The 24442-nt window shown below is 43.1% G+C and overlaps 1 protein-coding gene across 1 annotated transcript in view; it reads right to left on the bottom strand.

Moving 5' to 3' along the window:
* The window catches only part of CDHR3 (cadherin related family member 3), a 39104-nt gene that overhangs the window by 6986 nt on the left and 7676 nt on the right, over positions 1-24442 (bottom strand). The window contains exons 3-16 of the mRNA XM_062638359.1: positions 23372-23540; positions 20883-20968; positions 19091-19185; positions 18881-18985; positions 15191-15339; positions 13698-13887; positions 11916-12084; positions 11244-11324; positions 10331-10430; positions 10084-10182; positions 6354-6580; positions 4577-4748; positions 3275-3519; positions 524-705 (exon numbers count right to left, since the gene is read on the bottom strand). Coding sequence (XP_062494343.1) covers positions 524-705; positions 3275-3519; positions 4577-4748; positions 6354-6580; positions 10084-10182; positions 10331-10430; positions 11244-11324; positions 11916-12084; positions 13698-13887; positions 15191-15339; positions 18881-18985; positions 19091-19185; positions 20883-20968; positions 23372-23540 — 2069 coding nt within the window. The remainder of the gene's footprint in view (positions 1-523; positions 706-3274; positions 3520-4576; positions 4749-6353; positions 6581-10083; positions 10183-10330; positions 10431-11243; positions 11325-11915; positions 12085-13697; positions 13888-15190; positions 15340-18880; positions 18986-19090; positions 19186-20882; positions 20969-23371; positions 23541-24442) is intronic.

Genomic DNA, 24442 nt, shown 5'->3' with positions numbered 1-24442 from the left:
AAGCACAAACACTTAGAGATACAGTGAAACTTAATGGGCCAGAGCCTTGCAACAGGCTTGGGTAAAACTTCAGGAAATCTGAAGAGGTTTTGCCAGACCAAAGAATTTGGCATGAGCACCAAGGTTTGGAAAAGACTCTGGGATCTAAATGCATCCAGTAACTACCTAGATGGCAGCTCACTCAGAGTGGGAGCCAAATACAAAACAAAAACTTCTGTATTTTTGGTCAGCACTGTCAGACGCAGATTCTGACTGAGCCTCACAAGCACAGCTGCCCTTTCAGGTTACAATTGTGAATTCCGCTATTACCTTCAGCTAATGCTAACGTTAGCAAACCCATGAAGAAAATGACATAGACATTTTTCCTTGATTTCATATCATTAACACCAAATATCACTGTGGCTGGCAATAGCATTCACTACAACGAAGGGCACACCGCTATGAACTATTCCTCATGGCTGAAGGGCCTGAGTTCTCTCTGTCATTGCTGGTGCTTCCCCAGCATGGCACTGGGAGGACTCACAGAGGTTTTCCATGTGCTCTGCCTGCTGGAAGGCCGTGGGTACGGACCCAGGTCGCAAGGAGGAAGCCCAGGTAGCCCAGCAGTCCGAGGAGCAGCAAGCTGCAGAGGGTGATGACAAACGGCACGTACCACGCCGATCCGGAGTAGAGGTTTTCTCTTTTTGTCACAAGAGTGAAGCCAGGCTTTTAAAACAAGATAGGGAAAGTTCCTCAAGGCTGCATAGTTGTAAGGTAACTGACACCAACAGCACCTTTCATCTGGTTGAACTTATGCACTGAAGCACCTGGCCCTATCTTGCCCCAGGGCTCTGAAGATGATGGGCAGAGAGATAGTGTCTGCTGGAAACAGTGATTCATCCCAGGTACCTGCCTGCTGACTGCCAAGGCAGCTCAGATGACTGAGATGGACCAGAGCTCCTGGGGCAGCCAAAGGTAGGTGAAATGGAGCCCACCCACGATGCAAAGAGGTTCCAGATCACATTTCCATGCCTTATATTAAAACAAGCATGCCATGGTGGGGTGTAAAAGCCTCAGGATGCCTGAGAAGCTGTGAGTGCACTGTTGGAGGGTGTGCAAGTTCAGGGAATACTGCCATTACCAAGATAATGGTTTCTTGTTACCGAAGGCAAAACTGGAAGTAGGTCATCTTTACTGCAGTGATCATTCAACTCACTCCGTAAGAGGAGTTGAACCCTGAGGAACTGGATTATTGTATAAAAAGAAATAAAACTCCTTTTTATATATATATTTTTAACCCTGTGACTTGTTCCAGAAAGGAAAACCACACTTCCTGAGCAGTTGCAATCTCCCACATCTTCCAAGTGCCAGAAGACACGTCTCTGAGCTGGTGTGTAACTGTGCTAGCAACTCATTCATTAAAGTCCCATCATGAAACTATCCTCACATGGATCAAAAATTACTTATTTGGTCTACTTGGGTCATTCCTAAGTGTGGTAGTATAGTTTTTATTGTCTGCTGAAGGTTTTATTCGATTTTCTGTAAAATATTTGTAATCACATTGTGTATGAAATGCAGTAGGTTACCCATTTCTTTCCTATTTAAATAACCTATTTAGCCTCGACAAAAAAAGTACATCCAACCCTTAGAGAAACTCTCAGATAATCTTTAGATCACACCACCGCTCCATCCTCACCGGGACTGAAGTCACAAGTGACTTTTTGTGACAGGGCTTCTTTTCTACTGCTACCAGCCTTCCAGCGTCTGATTTATCAAGTTGCTGCACTGAACATGTGTAAGGAGTAGTGTTGGGAGAAGTTGCTATAATGGAAGTGCTCTTCTGGAAAACAGACTGAAAGTGGAAGGCTGATATCTCTGGGGAGGCAGTTTTAATGCTGTGGTATGTGGTCTAGACTGTTTGTAGTTGTGGTAAAGCATGGGGAAGAAATACAGAATAAGTTTTGTTATTCAGCTTAACTTTTCATTTCCACATCAAGTAGGGGGAGGAGAAGGCTGTGGGAAAACCATTTATTCCTTCCCAGCAGAGCATTAGATAATAACAGGGTTATTAATCAGTCTGCAAGTTTGGATTTAAGCATTTTCATAGCAAAGTGTCCAGACTTGCATGTGCTGTTTGCAGGATCCACTGGTTCTGGCTAGTTACCAGTAGTCTCTAGCAGATCCAGACCACTTCACAGTGAATAGCTCTTTTACCCCTTCACCAGCATACTCATGTTTTCATTCCTTCATGCAAGAGAAAAAAGGGCAGTACCATTTGCAGGCAGGCAGAAAATGAAAGGACTGCAGGTGAGCTGGTGCAGCAAGGGATGAAGGTGGGACTGGCACAAGGGTGGGGACAGAGGGTCTGTACCCTAAGGCTGTGCTGCCTCTGCAGGCAGGGTGAAAGCCAGCTCTCCTCACATCCTGCACCAGCCTGATGGAAATTATCTCCAAAATTAAACTGGTGAGCCAGAGCTTGCCTGGGATGGCTGTGCAGAGGGATAGACTGTATTGATGGGACACAAGCCCACAGCTCCACAGATCATACCCTGGCTGCTGAAATCTGTGCAGGCCTCCTCAGCTCAGCTATGGACCACCACGTGGGCAGGGAGCTCAGGAAAGACCCATCTCACCCCTCTGGATTTGCTATTTGAAACCTGCTGAAAGCTCAACAGCACAATGAGGCTGTGCACAACTGCTTCATTTCCTGACAGGCAGCTCAAGGGCTTACGTGATGGTGACCTCTAGGATGGAAAAAAGCCCTTTCCAAGTGATGAGGATCTCTTGTTGTTTTGTTGTCTACTTCAGTTTTAGTAGCCACAGATTAATGTGTTCCACTGCTAAAGAAGCACACAGAAGTGCAGGGCAGCTGGGGGAGTGAGTAACTATGAATAAAAAAAGAGGTAGTGTGAAATGCATGAGGTAATTTTAAGGTTCCAGGCAAAGGTTAACCCTTGCTCTTTCCTTATTAATAAAGCTGCCAAAGTCTTTAACTTTCCAGTTGCCTAGTAATGGCAGTGTGCCCAGTCCTTTGGCTACTTGCCCTTTTTGTTTTAGAAACTAAAATACAAACCATATGTTATGACTCTGTACCTGAGACCAATCATTCATGACAGTAAGTACATCAACTATGTCTGGCTTCGACATCAGAGCACAGAGCTCAGCATTTCCCAGGACTGGACCCACTGTAGGCTTCTGCTCTCATTTTGCATACATCTACCCTCTTTTGTTCACTTCTATGGAGATTAGTCCATAAAATAAATGCAGAACTAGACATAAATTTCAGTGAACTTACTGTCGTGGTAATGGGGGTAGTTGGGTTTGGGATAACTCTGAGGCTTAAAGTCACTGTTCCAGTTTTAACTAGGTGTGTATTTTTGTCTCTGGCAGATAATAGATTGTCGTCTGTTATATAGACACGCAGTTTGTAAATCCAGTTTGTATCAAGTCTGCTTTCATAGTCAAACCTCGATGCAAGAATCAGCCGTGATGTGTTGGAGCCAGCACTTGGTGAAAAGGCGAAATGATTGTTCACGTTGCCTGCAAAAAAACAACAGCGAAGCACAAAAACTTTATTTTAATCACATATTAAAGTAAATGTGTGGAACAAGCAAAACAATTTGGTTTTGCTGAAAACTTCTTATGGATCACTATCCACCTGTGTGGTGAAATGTCATTGATGAGAACTGCTCCTAGATCTTCCTGATACCAATTTGAAACAATACAATCATAAAAGCATTAAAAGATAGAATAAGACCCTTTATGGGGATGCAGCTGAGAGGAGGCTGTGGAAACACTTCAGAGCCATAGAGCACACAAGAGGTGACCTGAATGACCTGTCCTTGCAGCCAGGAAAGCACCCAGAAGCAGCAGCATGCAGCTGAGGCAAGGACCTTATGCTGCTGCAGGGCTCATTCTGCCTGTCACCAGAGGCCCCTTCAACACCTCTCCATAGCCCCTCCCTCTAGCCGGAGGTGGAGGCCTTTGAAGAGGTCCCCAGAAGAGATCTAATGACCTGGGGACATTAATTGCCTCCAGGGCTTTGTCTGTACTGTGGACCAGTGATGCAGGCTCCCCAGACTTCATTTTCTGTCAATACAGCAGCTGCAGGTAGGCCAGCTGCTGTTAGGCTCCAAACAGACCACACATACAAGAGATCAGAGCCATGAAAATGCATGAAATGTGCTTTGGTTTTGCTCGTTGCCCCAGGGAGCTCCAGAGTTGAAGTGACCTTGAAGGCCATGTCTATTGTACAACACAAAACAGGTCATGGGCTGCTCTGCGGCTCAGAGGCCAACTGCATGGCACAGCTCATGTCTGTACAGCCAAAAGTGGACCTGTGGTCAGACCTTTACTTACTAATACAAGCACAGCCTTTGTATGGGTTTGTGTGTAGGTATCACTGCTGCACTTGTGGAGATACACCTCTTTGGGTAAGCAGTAAAGTAACGATGAGCAGAATTTGTGGATCACAACTAGCTCACCATGAGAAGCAGGACATAAAACTGTGCTAGGTTTTTATTTACACATCAAAGTGAACCATCAGCATTCCCTAATTTTTTGCACTGCTCCCAGCTCACGCACCATGACACAGTACCTTCATTAATGAAGTAACGGAAAGACCTGGGCGGAGAATCACGATCTTGGCATTCAATCCTGAAGCCGTTAATATTGGTCCCAACAGCTAAGCTGACTGGGATTTGAAATGAATAGAAATTGGGTGAACAAACTGGTTCTTCATCATTTACTTCCAAAACATTGACAGTTACCTGAAAGAAAAGAGCAATAGCAAGCTGAACCACATCCATTGCGCCGAGCCACAATTTTATTAACTTCAGTAACTGTTTGGCTTTGCCCATTTTGCTCTTTTTATCAACAGCAGTTGAAGAGCAGTGAACCTCTTTTCCAGTCTAGTTTCTACCAGAAGATGTCTCTGATCATTTGACGTTCAATTCTTGCGATCAACACTTTTCTGGAAACTGGTTCCTCAACTTGAACTATCTTCCAAAACCGTGGGGGTTTTGAGCTGATGTGTCTGACTATTTGAATCACCTGAATTGTGTCATAGTTAAAATTAGAAATAATAGTAGTGACACATATTCATTAAACCTCCTAGCAAGACTCTAAAATTGCTTCACAGTCATTTGCTAGGCTTCTTAACATATTTAATAATAATTCCGAACATGATCCATGGAAGGAAGGAAGACTCCTTATAGACTGTTCCCAATGAGAGAGAAATGGTGGTAATGGCCTTCTGCATGGCTGGGAGCACCCCAGGTAGCACCAGAAGTGCTTAATGCCAGCTCGGATTACCTGGCTGAAGGAAAACAGTTACCCTTCTCAAAGCTCTTTCCTCTAATGCCTATTGGTCTCTAACAGGCAACAGGTAAACTTGTCATTGTTAAAAGCTCCTGATGCTGAATTTTCCTTAATCATCACCTCAAAATACTACAGGTGGGGGCCCCTCAGTTCAAGAAGGACAGGGAGCTGCTGGAGAGAGTCCAGCGAAGGGCAACAAAGATGATTAAGGGAGTGGAGCATCTCCCTTATGAGGAAAGACTGAGGGAGCTGGGTCTCTATAGTTTGGAGAAGAGGAGACTGAGGGGTGACCTTATAAGTGTCTATAAATATATAAAGGGGGAATGTCACGAGGATGGAGCCAGGCTCTACTCAGTGGCAAACAATGATAGGACAAGGGGTAATGGGTACAAACTGGAACACAAGAGGTTCCACTTAAACTTGAGAAGAAACTTCTTCTCAGTGAGGGTGACGGAACACTGGAACAGGCTGCCCAGGGAGGTTGTGGAGTCTCCTTCCCTGGAGACATGCAAAACCCGCCTGGACACATTCCTGTGTAACATTATCTAGGTGTTCCTGCTCCGGCAGGGGGATTGGACTAGATGATCTTTCGAGGTCCCTTCCAATCTCTAGCATACTGTGATACTGTGATAAAGAGATTAAGAACCTCCCACCTAGCATCTCTACGGGTGGTGCTTGGCTTGAATAGAAAGGAGGCCTAGTATCCATATCTACCTCCCTCCCACCCCCCCCCCCACCACCACCCGAGAGATGTGCAAAAATCAGGTGCAAGGCTGTCATGAGGAAGAAGATGTGAAAAGGAGGAAAAAGGAGTCTGTATGTGAAAGACACAGGGATTCTTTGAAAGAACTACAAAATACCTTTGTGAGCATACTGGCTATATATTTTCTTCTGAATAAAAGAGTTGTGGGCAGCTATTTAATTAATATATGACTGTGCAGGGGTGAGCTGGCCGTTTACAGACCACAATGTTTTGCCTGATGTCTTACTGTTCTTGCTATGAAGAAGGAAGAAAAATGTAGATAAAAGGGGAGAAGTGGAGTGAATTTACTCACAGATGCAGTTGCAGTCTTCTCTTGGTCTGAGGCCTGTACTGTGAGAATGTGTTTCTGAGCTGTTTCATAGTCTAACCTAGCTAAAATCCTCAGATGTCCTTTGGTTGGGCTGATCCAGAAGATATTTGCGTAATTCCTGGTGCCTCCTCCAGCTACAATGGAATAAGTGACGACACTGGGTGGCCAGTCCTTGTCTCTGGCACTCACTCTTCCAATGGCGGACCCAACTGAGAGACAGAAAATGCATATTTCTGTAACATTTTAAGGAAAAGGAAGTACAGAGTATGTGCTCCAACTAAAACTTGATGAAACTGAGCTTAAGATTTGTTTTAGGGTTTTTCACCCCCCAAAAAGTAAAGTTTTAGCGATTTTCATCCCATTTCTCACACAATGGTGCGAGAAATACTAGTTCATCATGCTGTGCTATGGCTCCCACATGTATGGGCTTGCCTTCTACCAATAAATACCAAAATGTAAGGAGTCTGCGGAGAACCACAACAGAAGTGCTCTGCTCATGAGGGCTACCCTGAGCCCTTGCACCAACACCTTGTGGCAGCCCAAGCATTGGCTTGGTTGGAGGAACAGGGCTCTTTGTCTGCCTTTAAAAGCAGTTGCTGCTGTTCCTTCTGAGGTCTTTGGAAAGCAGTTTGAATTATTTCCATGCTGAGCATTTATGAAGAAAACTACATTTATGAAGAAGAAAATGGCAGCGCTGTAAACTGTGAGAACGGGGATGGGTCTGTGCACACCCGTCTCTGCAGTCATTGATTCAACACTAAGTGGATCCACATGGCCTGGGGATATACAGGATGAATAGTCTACATGCACAGAGGAAGACAGAAGGAGGATGTAAATCAACGGTTGGCATTACTTTTTTTTCCCCTGACCCTGTGATCTCCAGTCTCACTGCAAACTGTTGGCTCCTGTTTGGTACGGCAATAGCAAGCACCCTGTTAATGTCAACTCAACCCTAAACAAAAGGCAGTCTGAGTTGAAGAAAACATATTCTTTCTCTTGATAGTCTCAGCATCCAGCAGAGTTCTGTGGCTGACACAGACAGCTTTACAGACATATCCATGTCACAGATGGGTTTCAAGTGTTATCTTGCTAAGATACACGTCAGTGGTATGAGGAGACACACAGAGAATAGGAAATACTACAAAATTCACCATATCATGCCCACTGGGAAACAGTGTAGAAAGCCAAGCTCTATCCATGTACCACAGAAATAAAAGTTGGGCAAGAACAACAGGCTGCTGAGCAATGCAAGACACTTGTTATTAACACCTGAAGGTCAGTGTCCTCTGCTGAGTGGCCATCCTGTGCCTCCTTGTCCTCCCTTAGCCTTCCTCATTTTCCTGGCACTTTGGCTGCTGCAGGATCCAGGGCTGCCATGGATCTTTGGCCAGGCAGATCCCCCTGGGAGCCAGCCCCTCCTGCCCCCCCCCCCCCCAGTCTCTCCAGCTGCCTCCCAGGCCTTCCTCACCACACCAGCTGTACTCAGCAGCTACTGATGAGGGTTTCTCTACGGGGCTGGCAGGAGTGATTTTTGCAGACCTGTGGACCTTGGCAGGATCATCCTGACCAGAGACAGAAGAATACCAAGCTGAGGGTGAGGGCTGGATATTTGGGGCTGCTTCTTTGCCCGTGGCAAGGGAGAGGAGGTTGTGGACACGATGGCAGGGCTGCTTGAAGCATGCCTTTTCCTTTCCACCACCTCCTGCCTCCTGGCTTAGCAAATGGACACAGAAGCACCATAGAGCCCACATGCTCTATGCTGACCATAGCCACAGCTGCCTTCACCTGTGATTTAAGCTCAGCCTGGACATAATAATTTGATTAATTCAAGCAGATACTAGGTTATCTGACTGCTAAATCTCCTGGAGTTTCATGGGCAGCTTCACCATATACCACTCAGATGCAGTGATGCAACTGGATGACCTCCTTGGTGATGTGGCCATGGGAGTAGGTCTGTTAGTGAGAGCAGCCTGGGGCAGTGTTGGACATGCTAAAGGACAGAGGTGTCATTCAGAAGGGCCCAGCAGGCTGGAGCTAGAGACCAACAGGACTCATGGAGCTCAGCACAGACAAATGCAGTCCTGCACCGGAACAAGCCTGTGCATCTGAGCAGGCTGAGGCTGACTGAGCAGGAGCAGCTCTGCAGGAATGGACCCCTGGCCTTGGGGGACAAGTTATAAATGAGCCACCAGAGCACCCTTGGGGAATGGAGACTGCGTACTGGGCTGTATTAACAAGTGTATTACCAGCATGTGGTGGGAAGTGACTAATCCACTCTGCTTAGCAACCATAAAGCTACCTGTGACCAGCCTCGGGGCCCAGGTACAAGAGAGAAGATAAAAAAGGCTGGGGAGGGCTGAGGAGAGAACACAGGAGGAGAGGGTGGTGACACTGGGCTTGTTCAGGCTCGAGAAGGGAAGGCAAAGGGGGATTTAATTGCTGTGATCCACTACCTAAAGGGCAATAACACAGAAGACAAAGACACACTCTTCTCTGAAGGGGACAGTGAAAGGACAATAGAGAAAAGACACAAGCCACAAAAGAAAATTCCAGCTGGATACAAGGTAAAATTATCTCGAACGCAGGTTGCTCAGCTGGAACAGGGCTCAGAGAGGCTGTGGAGTCTTCATCCTTGGGAATTTTCAAAATGCAACTGGATGAGGCCCTGAGCAACCTCATCTAGCTTTGAAACTAGCCTCACTCTGAGCACAGGTTGGACTGGAGATACCCATACGTCCCTTACCCCTTCAATTTTTTCTGTGACCCTAGAAAGTTCAGAATGAGGATCAAGATTTACCCAGAATATATCTCATGTACCTCCCAATTTTTTTCTCATTCAATACAATAAATACAATAAAGACAATAAGTGAGGTCCTGGGGCAGAAAGCCTGGTTTTGGCAGATCAGGTCATATGAGGAAGAGGCTGAACCTAGGGAAGATTCCATTCCTGTGCTGGCTCCTCTGTGCACCGAGCAGCACAGCACAGAGCTGGCTGGTGACACACAAGGATTACACATCAAGGTGCTGTGGAACTTCTCGGCAAACACATAAGGTGCAGGACTCCCCATGGGACAGGAAGGTGCTGAGATTAGAGCCAAGGATGTGAACAGGTTCGGCAAATTCAGTTTTAAAGCCATATTTGTAGCTGCTGGTCCTGGGCTGTTGCAGGACTGGGAAGGACCCTGGCTCTGGGCATGAGGAACTGCTCTGGCTGCGCCTGGCTGAGTGCAGCCTATCCAGGCAAGCACTCCCATCCCACCCCATCTACCGGGCACCCACTGAACCCAAGGTGAGCTGGGCCTGAGGGGACAATTGAGTGACTGTCCTGCACCATACCCAGGGCAAGGGAGTCCTCACTCATCTTTGTCAGTCAATAACTGGTTTTGCACTGTTGCAGTGCCTCCAAACGGCTAATTTAGCAAGATCAGAAACATGGTCTAAAACACAAGACATCTGAGTTCAATTCCTGGCTCTGTCACAGATTTCTTGTGCATTGCTGAATTTGTCTGTGTCTCAGCTTCCATCTGTACAACTGGAATTGTTGCCAGTTTTGTCTATTTAAGGGTAGTAGGTGGTTGTATGGTGAGACCCTGGTTGAACTGGAACTTTGAGCTGTTCTCCTCATTCAAATACATGAAAATCCATTTAAACCAAAAAGGTGCTTAGCAACATGACATCATTATTTCTATCATGTAGTTCCTACTTACAGTACCTTTAGTAATTTCTGGAACATTAAATACATATGACAAATTACTGAAGACTGGAAAAAATTCATTCACCGGCTTTATCCTGATGTAAATGTGGATGATATCTGGAAATATAACAGAAGATTAAATCATAGTTAAGTATGGCTGTGAAATTTTCTCATGCATATATTCAAAATACATATGGTATTATTCCTCTCTCCATGCTGTTACAGTACAGGAAAATATCAAAAGAAGTGTAAAAGGGATACTTGCTTGAGTAGTTAGGAGAGGCAGTATCTTGCACCCTGACAGTCAGTGAATAAACTTCAACCCCTAGATTAGCTGGGTTTTCCAAATCAATACTTTCAGTCATCTAAATTAAGAAGAAACACAATGGTAGTTATACTTACATAAAGTCACAACACACATGATGGCAATTACTTTTTTCAGCATTTTGTAAGTGTGGTTCCCCCCCCCCCCCCCGGATATATAGAATTGCTCTGTAGGAGGAATACAGGCTATTAATCAATTACGGAATTGAATTTCAGGCTTTTTCTTTTGTCCTGCCAACAAAATTCCTTCTCCTTAAGTGCAGGAAGTTTTATCATTTGGATCATAGGGTTTTGGCCTTTTACCTAGTTAATACAAAGCTCATGTAATGAGCTGGCTATTTACTCTGCCCTTTGTTGGCTCAACAAGAACCTGCTGTTGCTAAATAGTATGAGTTACTCCTTGAGCTCATGCCTGCAGACATGTATTAAAGGTATCAGGTTCAGCCACAAGTGTTTATCCAGATACCAAGCTGTTACTAAATGGTGCCTCACACAGATTTAAATCCTAATCTCTTCAACTCTCTGTCTTTTAGTAGAAGCCTCATAAACTCTGGGGCAGCAGGACTAAAGCACAGCCATCCACTGTTGATCATCTACAGGGAAATTCCTGAAGGAACAGAACACTTCAGATAGCCTGTTATATTACATATACACAGTGATCAAAGGGCTGACAACAATTGTATCCTGTGCAGCAGTTAAAATGCTTTTTACGTTGTCAGATACAGCAGCTAAGGGCAGTACTCACTGACATGTACACTTCAGATCTAATATTAAAGTAAGCCATACAAAATCATTTTACTGATCCAGTAGCACTCTTGTGTTTCAGACAGAATGTCTATCTTTTATTATGTTTCCCTTTTCCTGTAGTGGTCCAAGGTTCTTTTTACAGCAACAGAACAACCTCCATTGCACATGGCCAGCAGCTGGGAGGGCGTCTGCAAATGTAAATATGCCAGCACCTATCAGCATAAGATACCCATATTTTGACATGCAAAATCACACAAGTGCAAATCCCACTACACTGTTGTGAAAATTCACCACTCAAAGTGGTTTTACAGTTCTGACCAATGAAGCTGGGAAGTAGTCAGTGAATGTGGGATTTCTCAAGTATTTCAATTCTTCATGCCGGATAGGAAGGGTTTTCCACAGTTTTGTCATGAATAAATGGGTATGAAACTGCATCATATTTCACTGTTTATCTATATCGAAGTTGGTGCTTCACACTCCCTAAAAATGGATACTTTTTTTCCAATCATATCTAGCACATTTATTTAAATCTGGAGAAAACAGTTCTCTGTTCACCAACTTTCGTAGAATCCATAGAAATCATCCTAAAAAGCGTCCTATCAAAGGGTACATACTTCACACCCAGTCAAAATAGTCATTCTCCACATCATACTTACTGTGAAATGAATTATAGGAATTTTCTTTTTCTTGTGCAAACAGTGAATTCAAAGAACTTACAATATTTCATAAGCTGACTTCTGAAGTGTGACAATCTAACATAAAACCACAAAACAACTGACCACAAGTCTCCCAGACACAGTGGACTCCAGAGCAAAGTTATTGCGTCCAAACCCAGATAATCCAGTGAAATCAAATCGATTGTTTGATGGATCAACATCAATATCTTTACAGTAATTTCTAAGTTCAAGAAGGAATGTCCCAGCAGCTGTATTTTCATTTGCCTCTCTCCTGTTAAAAACAAACACATTTCCCATCAAAGCAAATTATATTTCGCCTCCTGAACTCTTCGTATATTACATGCCAAAGAGTCAATTTATATTTATCTCCCACATTAAATCCTGTTGATGAAACAACCCAGAATCTGATCCATATGCTGTGGTGGACAACAGCCCTTCACAGTGGGCAGAGCATAAACATTTAGCCAGATCCAAACCATAAACTTGAGACTCAGCTGAACTTCAGAAGCTGCCGCGAGATCTTAATGCTCACTATTAGTTCCATTAATAACTAGTACTTTAAAAAACTCCTTTATAACATTCATTTCTTCAGTATGTTATAATGTTCTGAAGAGAAGCTCATTCTTTTCTCCTTAACTAATAGCTGGACCATTCTGTTGTTTCATGGAACTAGCATTTCTGGCCCTGCTCTTGGCAGCAAGGGTCTCTGTGATGCAAATGGAAGTGGGGGCAGAGGTTGTTGATTTAATTTTTTTAAATCAAGAGAATTAAATACAAAACAATGAAGAACCAGCTGAAATACCGCTAAGCCCTGGTTTTGTTACCTTGTGCAATCTCTATAAAACTAGTTGTTTGATTTGATTGCATTTTTTTCCTTAAATTCTTTGCCTCCCTCAGATCAAAATTTAAGCTTACTAAATCACCAAGAGACTGTTGTATTGTTGTCATGGGTGTTGTAACTAAGCAGCACTCTGAAGAATTGGATTCTCCTCCGGCAGGAGTATGTAAAAGTATGTGATTTAAATCTAAGACATTTCTGTTAGATAGTGAGCAAGCAATTTAAACGGATACCCATTAACTGGGAATTCCTCATTGCATAAGTACTTGGCCTGAGATACTGGATTTTCATCTGCAGGACCATCAAACTACCGTAAGTGCACCTGAAGAACTGCACTATGCAATGCAGTGTACTCTGAAAGATCAGAGCCCAGGCACATCAAACACTTCAGATGCACAAATTTTACTCCCATTATTCTATGACACACTTCATCTGTAAAACAGAGTTAATGTTATGTCCTCATCTATGAATACAAACTACCTGATCATCACAAAGGTCTCAGGGCTTTCACAGTGATAACGAAGTCCATGACTAAGTCACCTTGCACAGAGGACATCAAGACATTATCTGAGCTCTGAAGACCTAACAGATTACATTAGACAAAAATCATGCAGGTCACTGGGAGGGATTTAGAAGAGAAGATCAGGAAGTTTAAAATAAAACTGCAGAACTGACTAGCAAGCTTTCCCTGGTGAATGATTGTCCACACTTTAGCACAGGGTAAAGAAAGGAGGAGCCTGGATATGTACAGGTCAAAAAAGTAATTCTAATACATGCGTCTGATATCCTAAGGATTTAGGTATCTGAAAGAGAGATAAATAAATTACCTGAGTATACACAGATAATTTTAGTCCAAATTTTCAGTATGAACATGTCAGGAAATAGAATTTTGTGCCCTAAGACTCTTAGAGTGAGCTCTAACCTTTAAAGGCTAATAATGAATGCCCATTTGAGCTGTAGGCATGAGAACTCTAGCTGATGTCCCCTAGACTGCGCACTGGTCCAGGGCAACAAGGCATCACTAAGGCAATGAAGAGCCTCGATACCTGAAGGTAGAAGGATTGCATTCTGGTGGGTTGTCATTGATATCATCAATAATGATTGTGATCTCCATTTCTCTGGCGTGACCACCGCTGGGACTGTCCTCCACCCGGACTATCAGTGAGATGTTAGGTTGGAGCTGCAGTGGCAGGTAATCTCGGTCAATTCTCCCAGTCACCTGCAGCATTCCAGTCACTGGGCAGAAAGCAGACAGAAGTTAGATGTTCACCATGGGAGGAAGTAACAGACACTCATGGTGTATGTGCAAAAGAACAGGATAGCTCAGCAGACAGGTAGAAGAATAAATTATCTTCTATTCTGTGCAGATCATGGCTGGTTTAATTGTTTTTTTAAATGGTACAAAATGGCTCTGAAAGTTCTGCATAAGACTTTAACAGATAGATACCCATTGCTCAAAAACATGCCCCAGGTAGCCTCAGCAGAAGGCTTGGGAAGCAGTTACAGATTCCCCTTACTCTCTCAAAGAGGTAGTGCAAGTCAATGTTGAGTGCAGTCACAGACCATCAAAGACAATGAGCTGCTAATGCCTGTTCTGCCCTTGCTTTCTAGATAGTAAGACTGCTTCTCTTTCTACTGTTATTGTTCAAGCATCCTTCAGCACCTCTAAATCTACTCACAGAGCTGCTCTTAGCTGTGACAGTTTGCACCAAGTGGTCTGGTCAGCCATTCACTTAATTTTTTTATCACTTCTGTTAGCCTCTGTTCAAAAAGTGAAGGTGTTTATGGCACAACACAATACTATTTCCAAAGCGCAGAGGAGGTAAAGGAGCAGTGTATATATCTTCTGCCTTTTGGAGTGTAATTGAAGGGGTAGGGTGGCAACACATCATCAAAGGACATAGGGAATCCAAAGCATTTATGCACTGTGTTGTGTGTCACCTCTTACAGCTAGATAAGCAGCCCTAAAGCAACAGCAGACAAGGAGCAAAGCAGTCACTGAATGCCAGACTTGGAGCAAAACCCTCAGGACAATGGTGTATGCACCCCAGGGAACACAAGGAGATAGGACAAGCATGAGAGAGAGTACTCTTTTGGATGGCCTTACTAAGGAGGGTCAAGAATCAAGCAATTAAGCTGCAGTGCAGATTTGCTGTGCATGTCACAATACTAGAGCAGATTTCAAGCAGGAGAGAGGACATTATGGTCTATGTGCAGCTGTTTCAAGAGCCCCAGAAGGGTCACTGCAGTTCTCAGAGATTAAAAAGGCAGCAGCTAATCTTTCTTCTGCTGAAGGGATATTACCCTCTGTAAGTCAATATTTGTCAAGAAGTCACCTTTGGTCTACTTTCTTCAAAATAACTTACTGAATCTTGGCCAGCAGGCCAAAGAATTTGATCCTAGTGATATACTGATCGCTTCTTACTTCTAGGGGCAGATACAAAATAAAGTGTGTCAATTTAAAACTAAGGCAAAACTTTTTCTCCAAAGTGGCCATGTTTTTTTGGGGTGTCAGAAAGCACATTTTTGTTTGTCTTACATGGATTTATGGAGAAATATCTCTCAGAAGACTGGATGCTGTAGAAAAGTCTGCTGGGAGAGCCTTCATCATCAGGATCTTTGGCTGTTAAATTGGCAACAACAGTGCCTGGGCTTTGTTCCTCTGGAATCCTGTAGATTCTTTGCTTTCTACAAGATAAAACAATATTTATCAGAACACCCATCTGTGTTTGCAAGTGCAGCTGATTACAGACCGAGCTGAGCAGTCAGTTGTAACAGCATAGCCATGGCCGCACTAGGCTCAGATGGCTATTTGCACGTCAGGGTAAATAACCCAGTCACTGTTTCTGCCAGCTGGATGGGTAGCAGTAGCTGAACTGGTATGTGGTCACAAAGCATGACATGGCCACACAAGTAAGCGTCCTTCCCCTGCAACCTATTCACAGTAAAAACAGTTTGACTGTGACAGATTCATGGAAGCTGAAGACAGAAGGGGCTGTTAAGTCATGCAGTCCATCTCCCTACTGACCCACCAGCTGGTAAACCCACTTGCTTTAATTCCTTCACTATGCAAGAGAAAAACAAAAATAGAAGCAGTAATGTAATAAATCATCTTTTGGAATGAATGCTGAAGGCTTTTTGAGGATAACAATATTACCAAAAATCTGATTTGCCCCTGAAGTAGGTGGAGGCAGAGAGGAGCACTACTGATGGTGCCCAACATGCTCCAAACTCCCAGAAACATCTGTCTGTCTGATTCATTTTACATAGAAAAAATGATTCTTTAATGCTGCTGTTTGGTATGCCAGTGCTCCTAGATTTCCCATGAATTAAGTGAGTTTTATAGCCCAGATAAAGTCTGGCAGATAATTGTGCAGGATTGCTTGTAATAGGTGCAGTTGCATGTTCACATGGGTACTCAGGTATGCAATTATGGTTCTCGAACCACGTGCAAAAGCAGGTGTGGGCAAGCACACAAAAATTGTGCAAGGAATTCGTGAAGGGTAATTTATACTGCTGAAACACACAGAGACACACAAACATCTACAAATCAAAGGGAGTTGAAGGTGCTCAAGGGTTCAGAAAATCTTTATGAGTATGTTTCAAGACAGAATCCTTTTTGCACATTTTGAACTTCCTATGCCAACACTTAGCTAATTGACTAGTCTATAGTTCGCAGTACAGAAAAGCATGAGCCCTTGGTCATCCTCTGAAAACCAACATCGCAGGGCACCTAGCAATTAGAGCAGGGAATTGTAGAGACAGATCAGAAGATCCCTGGTCTCCAGGTCTCCACTTGCAATTTTAAAAATGATTAAGTAGACAAAGTATCTTCAACTGTTTTGTCAGCTCGTATGAAAAGAGGAAAGCATACAGGAGAGAGACCACATAGGGTTTTCCCAGCAAAAACACCTTAGTTACAGCCACAGATTAATAAGGAGTTTGTGAAGGCTGCAGTGTCAGTTTTTATTAAGTTTCTGTCTCCGTCTTGGCATTGGATTTCTTCTTTGGTCTCCTGTTGCTTCCGCAGTCACTGCTACCAAAAATGCCATCACAAAATGCCTCTCTGGTCACTGGGGAATATGGGAAGGACAGCTCTAACTGGTTTTGGCTCAAAGTAGGAAACTCCCTATGCCCACAGCAACCACAGCTCTGACCTTTCTCTGGACATCAAACTCACCACAGCACCACCTTCACAGCCTCACCAGTCCTCCTGCACCCTGCACGGGCCATTGTTCTGTCCCCACCAGATCTCTCAGGAAGAAGTGGGATGTTACCAAGCACATCCCTGTAGCACCAAGTACTACTACAGCTGGGGAGGAGTTGGGGCCTCTTCCTACACAGCCACGTCTGGGCTGTGTCCTGTTGTCCATCTGTCTGCCACCTGCCAGTGGCTTTTTACAGGATGGTTCAAGCAGACGTTTTAGACGCTGCAGCGTAATTGCAAAGGAAGCATATGTTTGTTTTCTTGTCTTCTCCTTTGTTTTCCTGACTCCACAAGTTTTCCATTGATTTTAACAGCCAGAATTTCAAAAGGCTGAATGCCAATGCAGTGTTGTGAACACCAGAAACAGATGTGCTTGCATATACTATGGGAACAATTAAAAATACCCTTTGAAACTCTGTTCTTGACAGCTTTGATCAGGAGAAAATAAAGAAAGTCTGCTAACTTGTCAAGTTTCCCCAACTCCCATCCCAGCACTAATTATTACAGCGTCAGAAAGTATGCAGCCCCAGCATGCAGCTCAAATTTTAGCAGGGAAGAGGCCATACATGTGCATACTGAGGATAGATCATGATGTGTAATTTAATCTAAAGTTCTTTACAAACTGAGCTGCTCTTTTTGGTCTGTAATGTCAGTCTAAAAGGGAGAAGATTCAAACAAATACCAGGGCTTATTTGTGCCATATGAGATCTGAGTCTTAGACCTTAGCTGTTATGGATGCTCAAGTCACTGCAGCTCTCACTAATTTGAACAAGTAGATAAATATTTAAAAGAGCTCCTTTAGCATTCCAGACATAAGGATAAATATGCAGAAAAGGCAACATTTGGAGGAAATAATCAGTCTAGAACACAATGTGCAAACGTTGGCACTGGGAAGAAGATTCCTCCTGCTTGTAGCAGTACAGTAATGTAGAGTGAGCTGTTAACCTTATTGATTATTCAGACATGAAGTTCAAGTATTAAATGAGTAGCAACAAAACAAAAAATCTGTGTCTTTTCTAATATTTCATTCTTCTGTTTCTTCAGCTTCTCCACTTCTTTACCCAGTAAGGTCCAGATCCTTGGCCTCAACCCAGGAGCCCTGCATTGCTCTGGCTCCACAAAACACCCAGAAGATTGCTCCAAACAAGTGGCTGGAAACCTCTTGGCATGGCCCAGGTGCTACATTGTCTTCTCCTCTGCATAGATGGCAGGCGAGCAGCCATCATAAATATTCTCAGCAGGGACTTCGTAATGTGCTGAATCCAATCAGTATCTCATGCAAGTGACAATAGAATCAGATCAACTGTAGTTGCCAAGCTCCTGCTTTGGAAACAATTGTTCATTGAGCTTTCCACCACAAAACAGCCTACTGGTGGCACAGGTATATTCTTTCCCATTTTCCCCAATTTTCTGCTATTTTCTTGATTCCAACTAAAACTCCATTAGTCTTCAAAAGCTATTTCTGACTTGTGTGTTATGACACAATTTCCTGCTTATGACACAGTAAGAAAGGACAGTGTTTCAAAGATCCCTGGGATTGTTCACAAGTGAGTATGGGAAGAAGGGGAAGACAGATCAAAAGTAAGACATTTTTATGTCTAGACATTTCTGCATGAATAAACATCTTTATGGTGAAATGCACGTCTGCATGAGGGGTAAATTCTGTATTATTATATTCACACAGAGTATAATTCTTCTCCTTGTCTGAATTTGTCCAAAGGTCTTTGCATAGCTTTAACCTTTCTAGATGCTAACAAGTACAACAAGCTTATTTGGCTGTTCTTAGCATGAAGGCAGAGACTGGAAAACTTGACGCTATTAAGAAGACAAATGTAATAACAGAGGGAAATGAGAGCAAAGCTTTCCAGTAGAAGAACAGGAATCACAACATTAAAATACTGTTTTCAGTAGTAATTTGTTGTTATATTTACTTGCCCTTTCGCTACACCCTCCCATTGATGCCAAAGCAGTAGAGCTGGCAAAAAATCAAGATTTTGAGTACAACAGAACTTTTTCACTCACGTGGTAAAGTAAGGTTTTTCATCATTGATGTTAATAATCTTGATATTCACTGTTTTAGTTGAGTTGAGTCCATCTGGATCTGTCACTGTTATATTTAAAAAGTAACTGTTAAATAAGAAAACAAAGCAAGAATCATTCAGTGGCTATGTAGGAAAATATTTCTCTGCCTACTGTAAGTTAATAGACCATGTGAATAAAATACATTCTTACCAATGTGGATCTTTCTCATAATCAAATTCTTTCCTGGAAAAAACGGCTCCATTCTCAAAGACTGAGAATGGCACTGATGCAGGGAGCAGTGAATACTGAAATGAAGAGAGCAAGCAGTTAGTCTTTGTGTATTTATATATCCCTCCATTCATTCCTTGCCATGTAGAACAGGCTAAGTTATAGTACAGCATTTGCCTCAAACTTTGCTTAATAGAACATGCTGATGTATAGATGCCAGCACGAGCCCTGATTGTCTGAATTGAAGCAGCTCCAACTTGGTCGTGCGTGCTTTGCTTGCCAGCCAGTGGGGAATCAGAGACACTGAAGTACGTTAAAGCCCACACTGTTCTCTACCTCTGTGAACTCCAGGTCTGCAATAAGAATTTAACACAGAGGTCAGCCAGCAGGGCCACAATGCCCCAGGCAAAAATCAGCCTTGTGGTGGCAGTTAGAGTACGTGCACAAACGAGTGAACGGGTGAGCCTGGATTTGCAGGATTTAGGAGCTCTGGAGGGAGGCAATGAAGTTTGGGAGGTCCAGATGTTGGGAGAGGACAAGGAGGGGAGAGTGAGCTTTCATAGAGTACACGAGGGTGTGTGGCTGAGGGATGTTCACAATAGCCTGGTGTTAAAGCTGCCCAGCAGCTGCTTTGTGCATTGCATTACACAAACAGGTACCACACCAGTGCACAGGGGTGGGAGGGAGCTGAGCACCCCAAAGCTATTCACAGTATGGAGAAAGGCAGCACCCTGCTCTCCATGGCCCCAGGGTAGCTACCACATACCCAGTACGTTCTCCTCACTATTGTCCACATGCTAGGCCACCACCAATAAGCCCTCAAAGACATTTCCTTTGCTAGTGCAAGTGCTAATAATACCCACAAAGTCTGAAGTATGCAACATCAGAGGGTCATGCACCATACAAGTAATCTGCAAAATCCACTGAGCAGATCTGTCCAGGGCATGCAACTGCTGTAGTGTTACCTTTGGGGAAAAACCAGGAGGTACAGAGTGAAACAACTTGCCTCCTGCAATGATAGATACAATGGAAATTGCTTTTAAGAAGCAGCTGGCTGATCACATATTTTAAGGTTTTTTTTTGCCAGTTGACCTTTCTAAATTCCCTCTCTGGATTATTATTTCACCTGTTGCCCAGCACTTCTGTATTTGCAGCTTCTTACTATGCCTGAGATTCATCAGGGGTTAGAGGGTGTGTGGAACTCACTCCTATTGCTTTCAGAAGCAAAGCAGAGTTAAAACCCAGGCCTCTGCTTCCCTCCTCACCAGAATTTTTTGCTGATACCAAGAGTTTTTTCATATCAGCTATCACATTTTCTTAACTGAAGGTCACAGTTTGCTCTGGGACTGTAAAAAAGCTGAGATCCATTTGCCTTCGAAGTGATTTCCTTATTGTCTTATTGAGAAGAATTTACACTGTGATACAGGTTAAAATTTTTTGCTTGCTTTTAGGTCCTCTCATCTACAAGAAATGTTTTGCAAGCCATTTTTCTAAAAGAGACACAATTTCTCCTGTATCCCTGATTAATTCTATCAATATCTGCCTTCGATGTCCCTCAGTTTTGGAGGGCTGAGAATTCAAAATACAACCCAAACATCTAGGCTGGGTTTTCTTAGTATATTATTGAAAATGCTTTATTTTTCTTGAATAAACCTTTTCCTGTTTCCCTGATAAGAAAGGAAGTTGTTGAAAGATGCTGGCAATTAGGATTTCAGATACAATGGATTGTATCATTTCTGGGTTTGGGTTTTTTTTTTAACTTAATACAACTTACTTTGAGTTTAGCATTTTCAGGATCAGCTGCTTTAACTTGGTAAATGCGTGCTGGAGGTGTTCCTTCCAAGACATAGATCGTTACAGCTGCATGGATATAAGTGCACTCAGTATTAATTGGGTAAGAATAAAGGACACAGCGGCAAACATACTGATATGCTGAAGTTGTCCATATGTATTACTGTCTGCTGCATCTTCTCACTTCACAAGTGTAACTCCAAAATTGTCACAAAGAGCACAAACACAGAGAAAAACAAACTGACTGCACATCCATAAACAGGCAATCACCACTGCAAGCTGCAATACAAGTTGTACCTTCAGGAGAGAGACTGATCTTCACATACTGCCTGCCCATCTTGAGCTGCTCACACGGCATGGAGTAAAATGATGCATTTGGGCTGCACCTGTGTCTTTCTTTACTATATGCAGATGGGGAGAACGTAGCCCTGTGCCAGGTCCTCATCCTCTCCCTGTCCACCCTGTGCCTTACTGGGAGAGCTCAGAGCCTTTCCTCTTCATTTTTGCCTTTCCTTTACATCAGTGAAGTAAATGAATTATGGATGGTCTGCATTGACTTAAATTTTTGCCTTATTAAGGATGCTAATTCAGTGCAAGGTGTGCTTCTTTCCATGCCAGGAATTCTCACAGCTGGACTATCCCACACTGTGCCACTGGCAACAGGCTTATCTCTCCTTGGGTTGAGTGATTAATAGAACAACAGATCTTTAGATCACATCATTTGCTTTATGCCCTTTTGTGTCTGCTGGACCAGCTGTTTCTGGACTATTAATTTCCACTGTGACCCCTGCTGACTGCTGCTTCTCATCAGAGCAATGGGAATCCCAGGGCAGCGTAATGAGTTGCTCCCAGAGGACAACAATATGAATATAAAGTTTAATGAGAGGGAGATGCTTTTGCATATCCAGCGAATGTGCAATTAGTGTCTAATTGTAGCTGCTACTGTTAACTAAAGCCACACAGTTAGACAGATCAGACATCTGTGCTCACCAATTTATGGCAGCTCTAGCTGAGAGTTAAGCTGATGCACTTATTTGTAACAAGCTCCCACGTAAAGTGTTTCATGCTGTGCCGATCCCCTGAAGTGTCACATTTAATTATTATTAGATTTCAGCAGCACCCATGATATGCAAGATACCAGCTATATTGAGAAGATGACACAGCCTCTTCCCTAGGGGAAGATGGTTTTCTTTACAAAGTATCGTATAGAAGCAGGAATGTCAATGTGCTTAGGAGGCATTAGGTGAAGATGAATTTGAGCAGGCCCGGTCTGAACTCATTGGGCAGACAAGCCCTGCCCTCTGCAGTAGGCAGAAGTTAGGTCTGCAGCCACGCTGCACTGCTGAACACCCCAAGGGCTGCAGGTTGCAGCCTACCCAACACTGCTGCTGTGTTGGTCCAGATGTGGGACCAGCAGCCTGCTCCAAGTACCTACCATGAACAGATCACAGTTTGGTATTCTCACATTTTAAAGAAAAATGAATATTAAATTATTGAATGCTTTTCCATAGAGTGCTGTTACAATATCAGGACTTCAAAGAAGCTCTCAGTACCTCATGAAATAATAAGAGCATATTTTTGCTCACTACCTGAACTGTTCTCTCTTTCTGTGAACACATGATAAATACATCACTATACTCTGTCACCCACAGTACAATTTTTCCAGGTCCTCTCATTAGCAAATGAACGAGATAAGACCGATCAGAGAGTGAGGCAGTTATTCCCCCTCATTTCTATTGATGGTATAAGGTACTGCATGGCATGCAAAGCCTATACTGATGACAACTGGGGTCCAGACACTCCAGCCTAATCCCTAAGGCTACTGAACACTCCTCCCCATTGCACCTTTGCCCACAGTCTGAAAGTAAGCCTGGTTAACAACATCTGCCCCATGCAGGAGACAGAACTCTGCCTTTTGCTAGCTGAACCACAGATCATGATCTCTGAGATCACATTCTTCAAAACAATTTTCCACTTAATTTCTCTGTGCAGGTTCAAATGCAAGATACAGATGTACACAATTATACACTTATTTAAATTTATCTTTCTTCTCCAAATAAGTACAGTTTTCAAATAACTGCTGAAACATGTACCCGTACTCAATGGCTATATCCCACCAAACATCAAGTTCTCATTCACACCTCTAATTAGGTAGTCTCATAAAAAAAAAAAAAAGTATTTATTCATATTAATTTTTATATATTTTAAAAATTCTTCAGGTACTTCAAAATGGCTAAATCATTTTTAGTCAAAGCTTTAAGAAAACTAAAAGGGCATTTTCAGAGATGAAGCATACCAAATGTTCATGTAAAATGAGGCTCTGATAAAAACAGTGTTTTCTTCCTCCCTTGTTTTCCTAAAGAAAAATGCTTAGACCACTTTAGCTACAGGCACTGTATGCAGCTATAGGGTTTTTTAATCCAATATCATCTTTTCAAGTATTTTACTTTTCAAATACCACCATTATCTTACTTTGAATTGCCATATTTCCTTGAAATACGGGACTTTCATTTTTATCTGTTACTTGGACAGTCAGTATGTTAAGGTCAGTTCTCCCAGTTGTGTCTTCCACAAAAATCTGTAAATCGAATCTATTTGGCATGGTTTCATAATCCAGGACAGGGTTTCCAGTGGTAACAACCTGGAAAGAAACAAGAAAAGTTATTAACATATGGTGCAAGAGTTGTAAGTTACAGTCTGTGTGAGTGAATGCAAGTGAAACTACACTTTACATCAGTAAGCAGTCAGCATTTTAGTCCATCTCCTAGTTGCTGGCACGGTTCTTATCATGGCAGAATTGTGAGAAAAACAAAGTGGAAAGACCAAAACATTGTGGCTTCAGGGAGTTACAAGGACCTTGTGTGAGGGACAGTCTGAAGAGGAGACAGCCTGGAAGGAGTTGTCTCCTGCCTCACATGCAACTCTTTGTCTTCAAGGTCAGGACTACATCTTGCAGGTTCTTGTTTGCATCAAGTCTTCCCCTTTTGACACCAAACTCAAGGAGCAGTCAAGGTGCTTTAAGTTTCAAGACGGAAAACTGGGAGGAAGCCCTGCAGGACACAAAAGCGGCTTCGCTACTTCTGTGAGTCAGAAGCACAAGGGGGAAGAATTTTTACTTGCAATAAGGAGTGTGGGGGCAGGAGACCTAGGCTAGCAGGTACCAACCCCTTCCTTGTATAAGCTTTGCCTGGGAGAAGACTTGCAGGAAACCACAGGAAGAAAAGAGCTGCATGAACACACTGTATGAGAGAGGGACATACATGAGAGGACATGCATGAACACACTGAATGAGAGAGGGACTAGAACTGTTTGGTGAAAATGTTGAACTAGTTAAAAAATTAACATAGGCCTTAAGTTTTGCAAGATTGATAAGGCAAACATTTGGTTTGGGGTTTTGGTTTTGGTTTTTAAAGGCTTCCAGCTCTACATATCGCCTCTTAACACAAAATATGTACAAGCACAAGGCTGACATTCCGTGAAAAACATTAAATGCATTCTTTTGGGGTTTAGGATGTGTCCAGAGCAACAGCAGGATGGTGAAAG

Source organism: Pezoporus occidentalis, unplaced genomic scaffold, assembly GCF_034315485.1.
Source record: "Pezoporus occidentalis ecotype Australia unplaced genomic scaffold, CSIRO_AGI_Poc_V1 ctg56, whole genome shotgun sequence".
Taxonomy (NCBI): Eukaryota; Metazoa; Chordata; class Aves; order Psittaciformes; family Psittacidae; genus Pezoporus; species Pezoporus occidentalis.
This window is presented reverse-complemented; position numbering and strand designations above follow the sequence as displayed.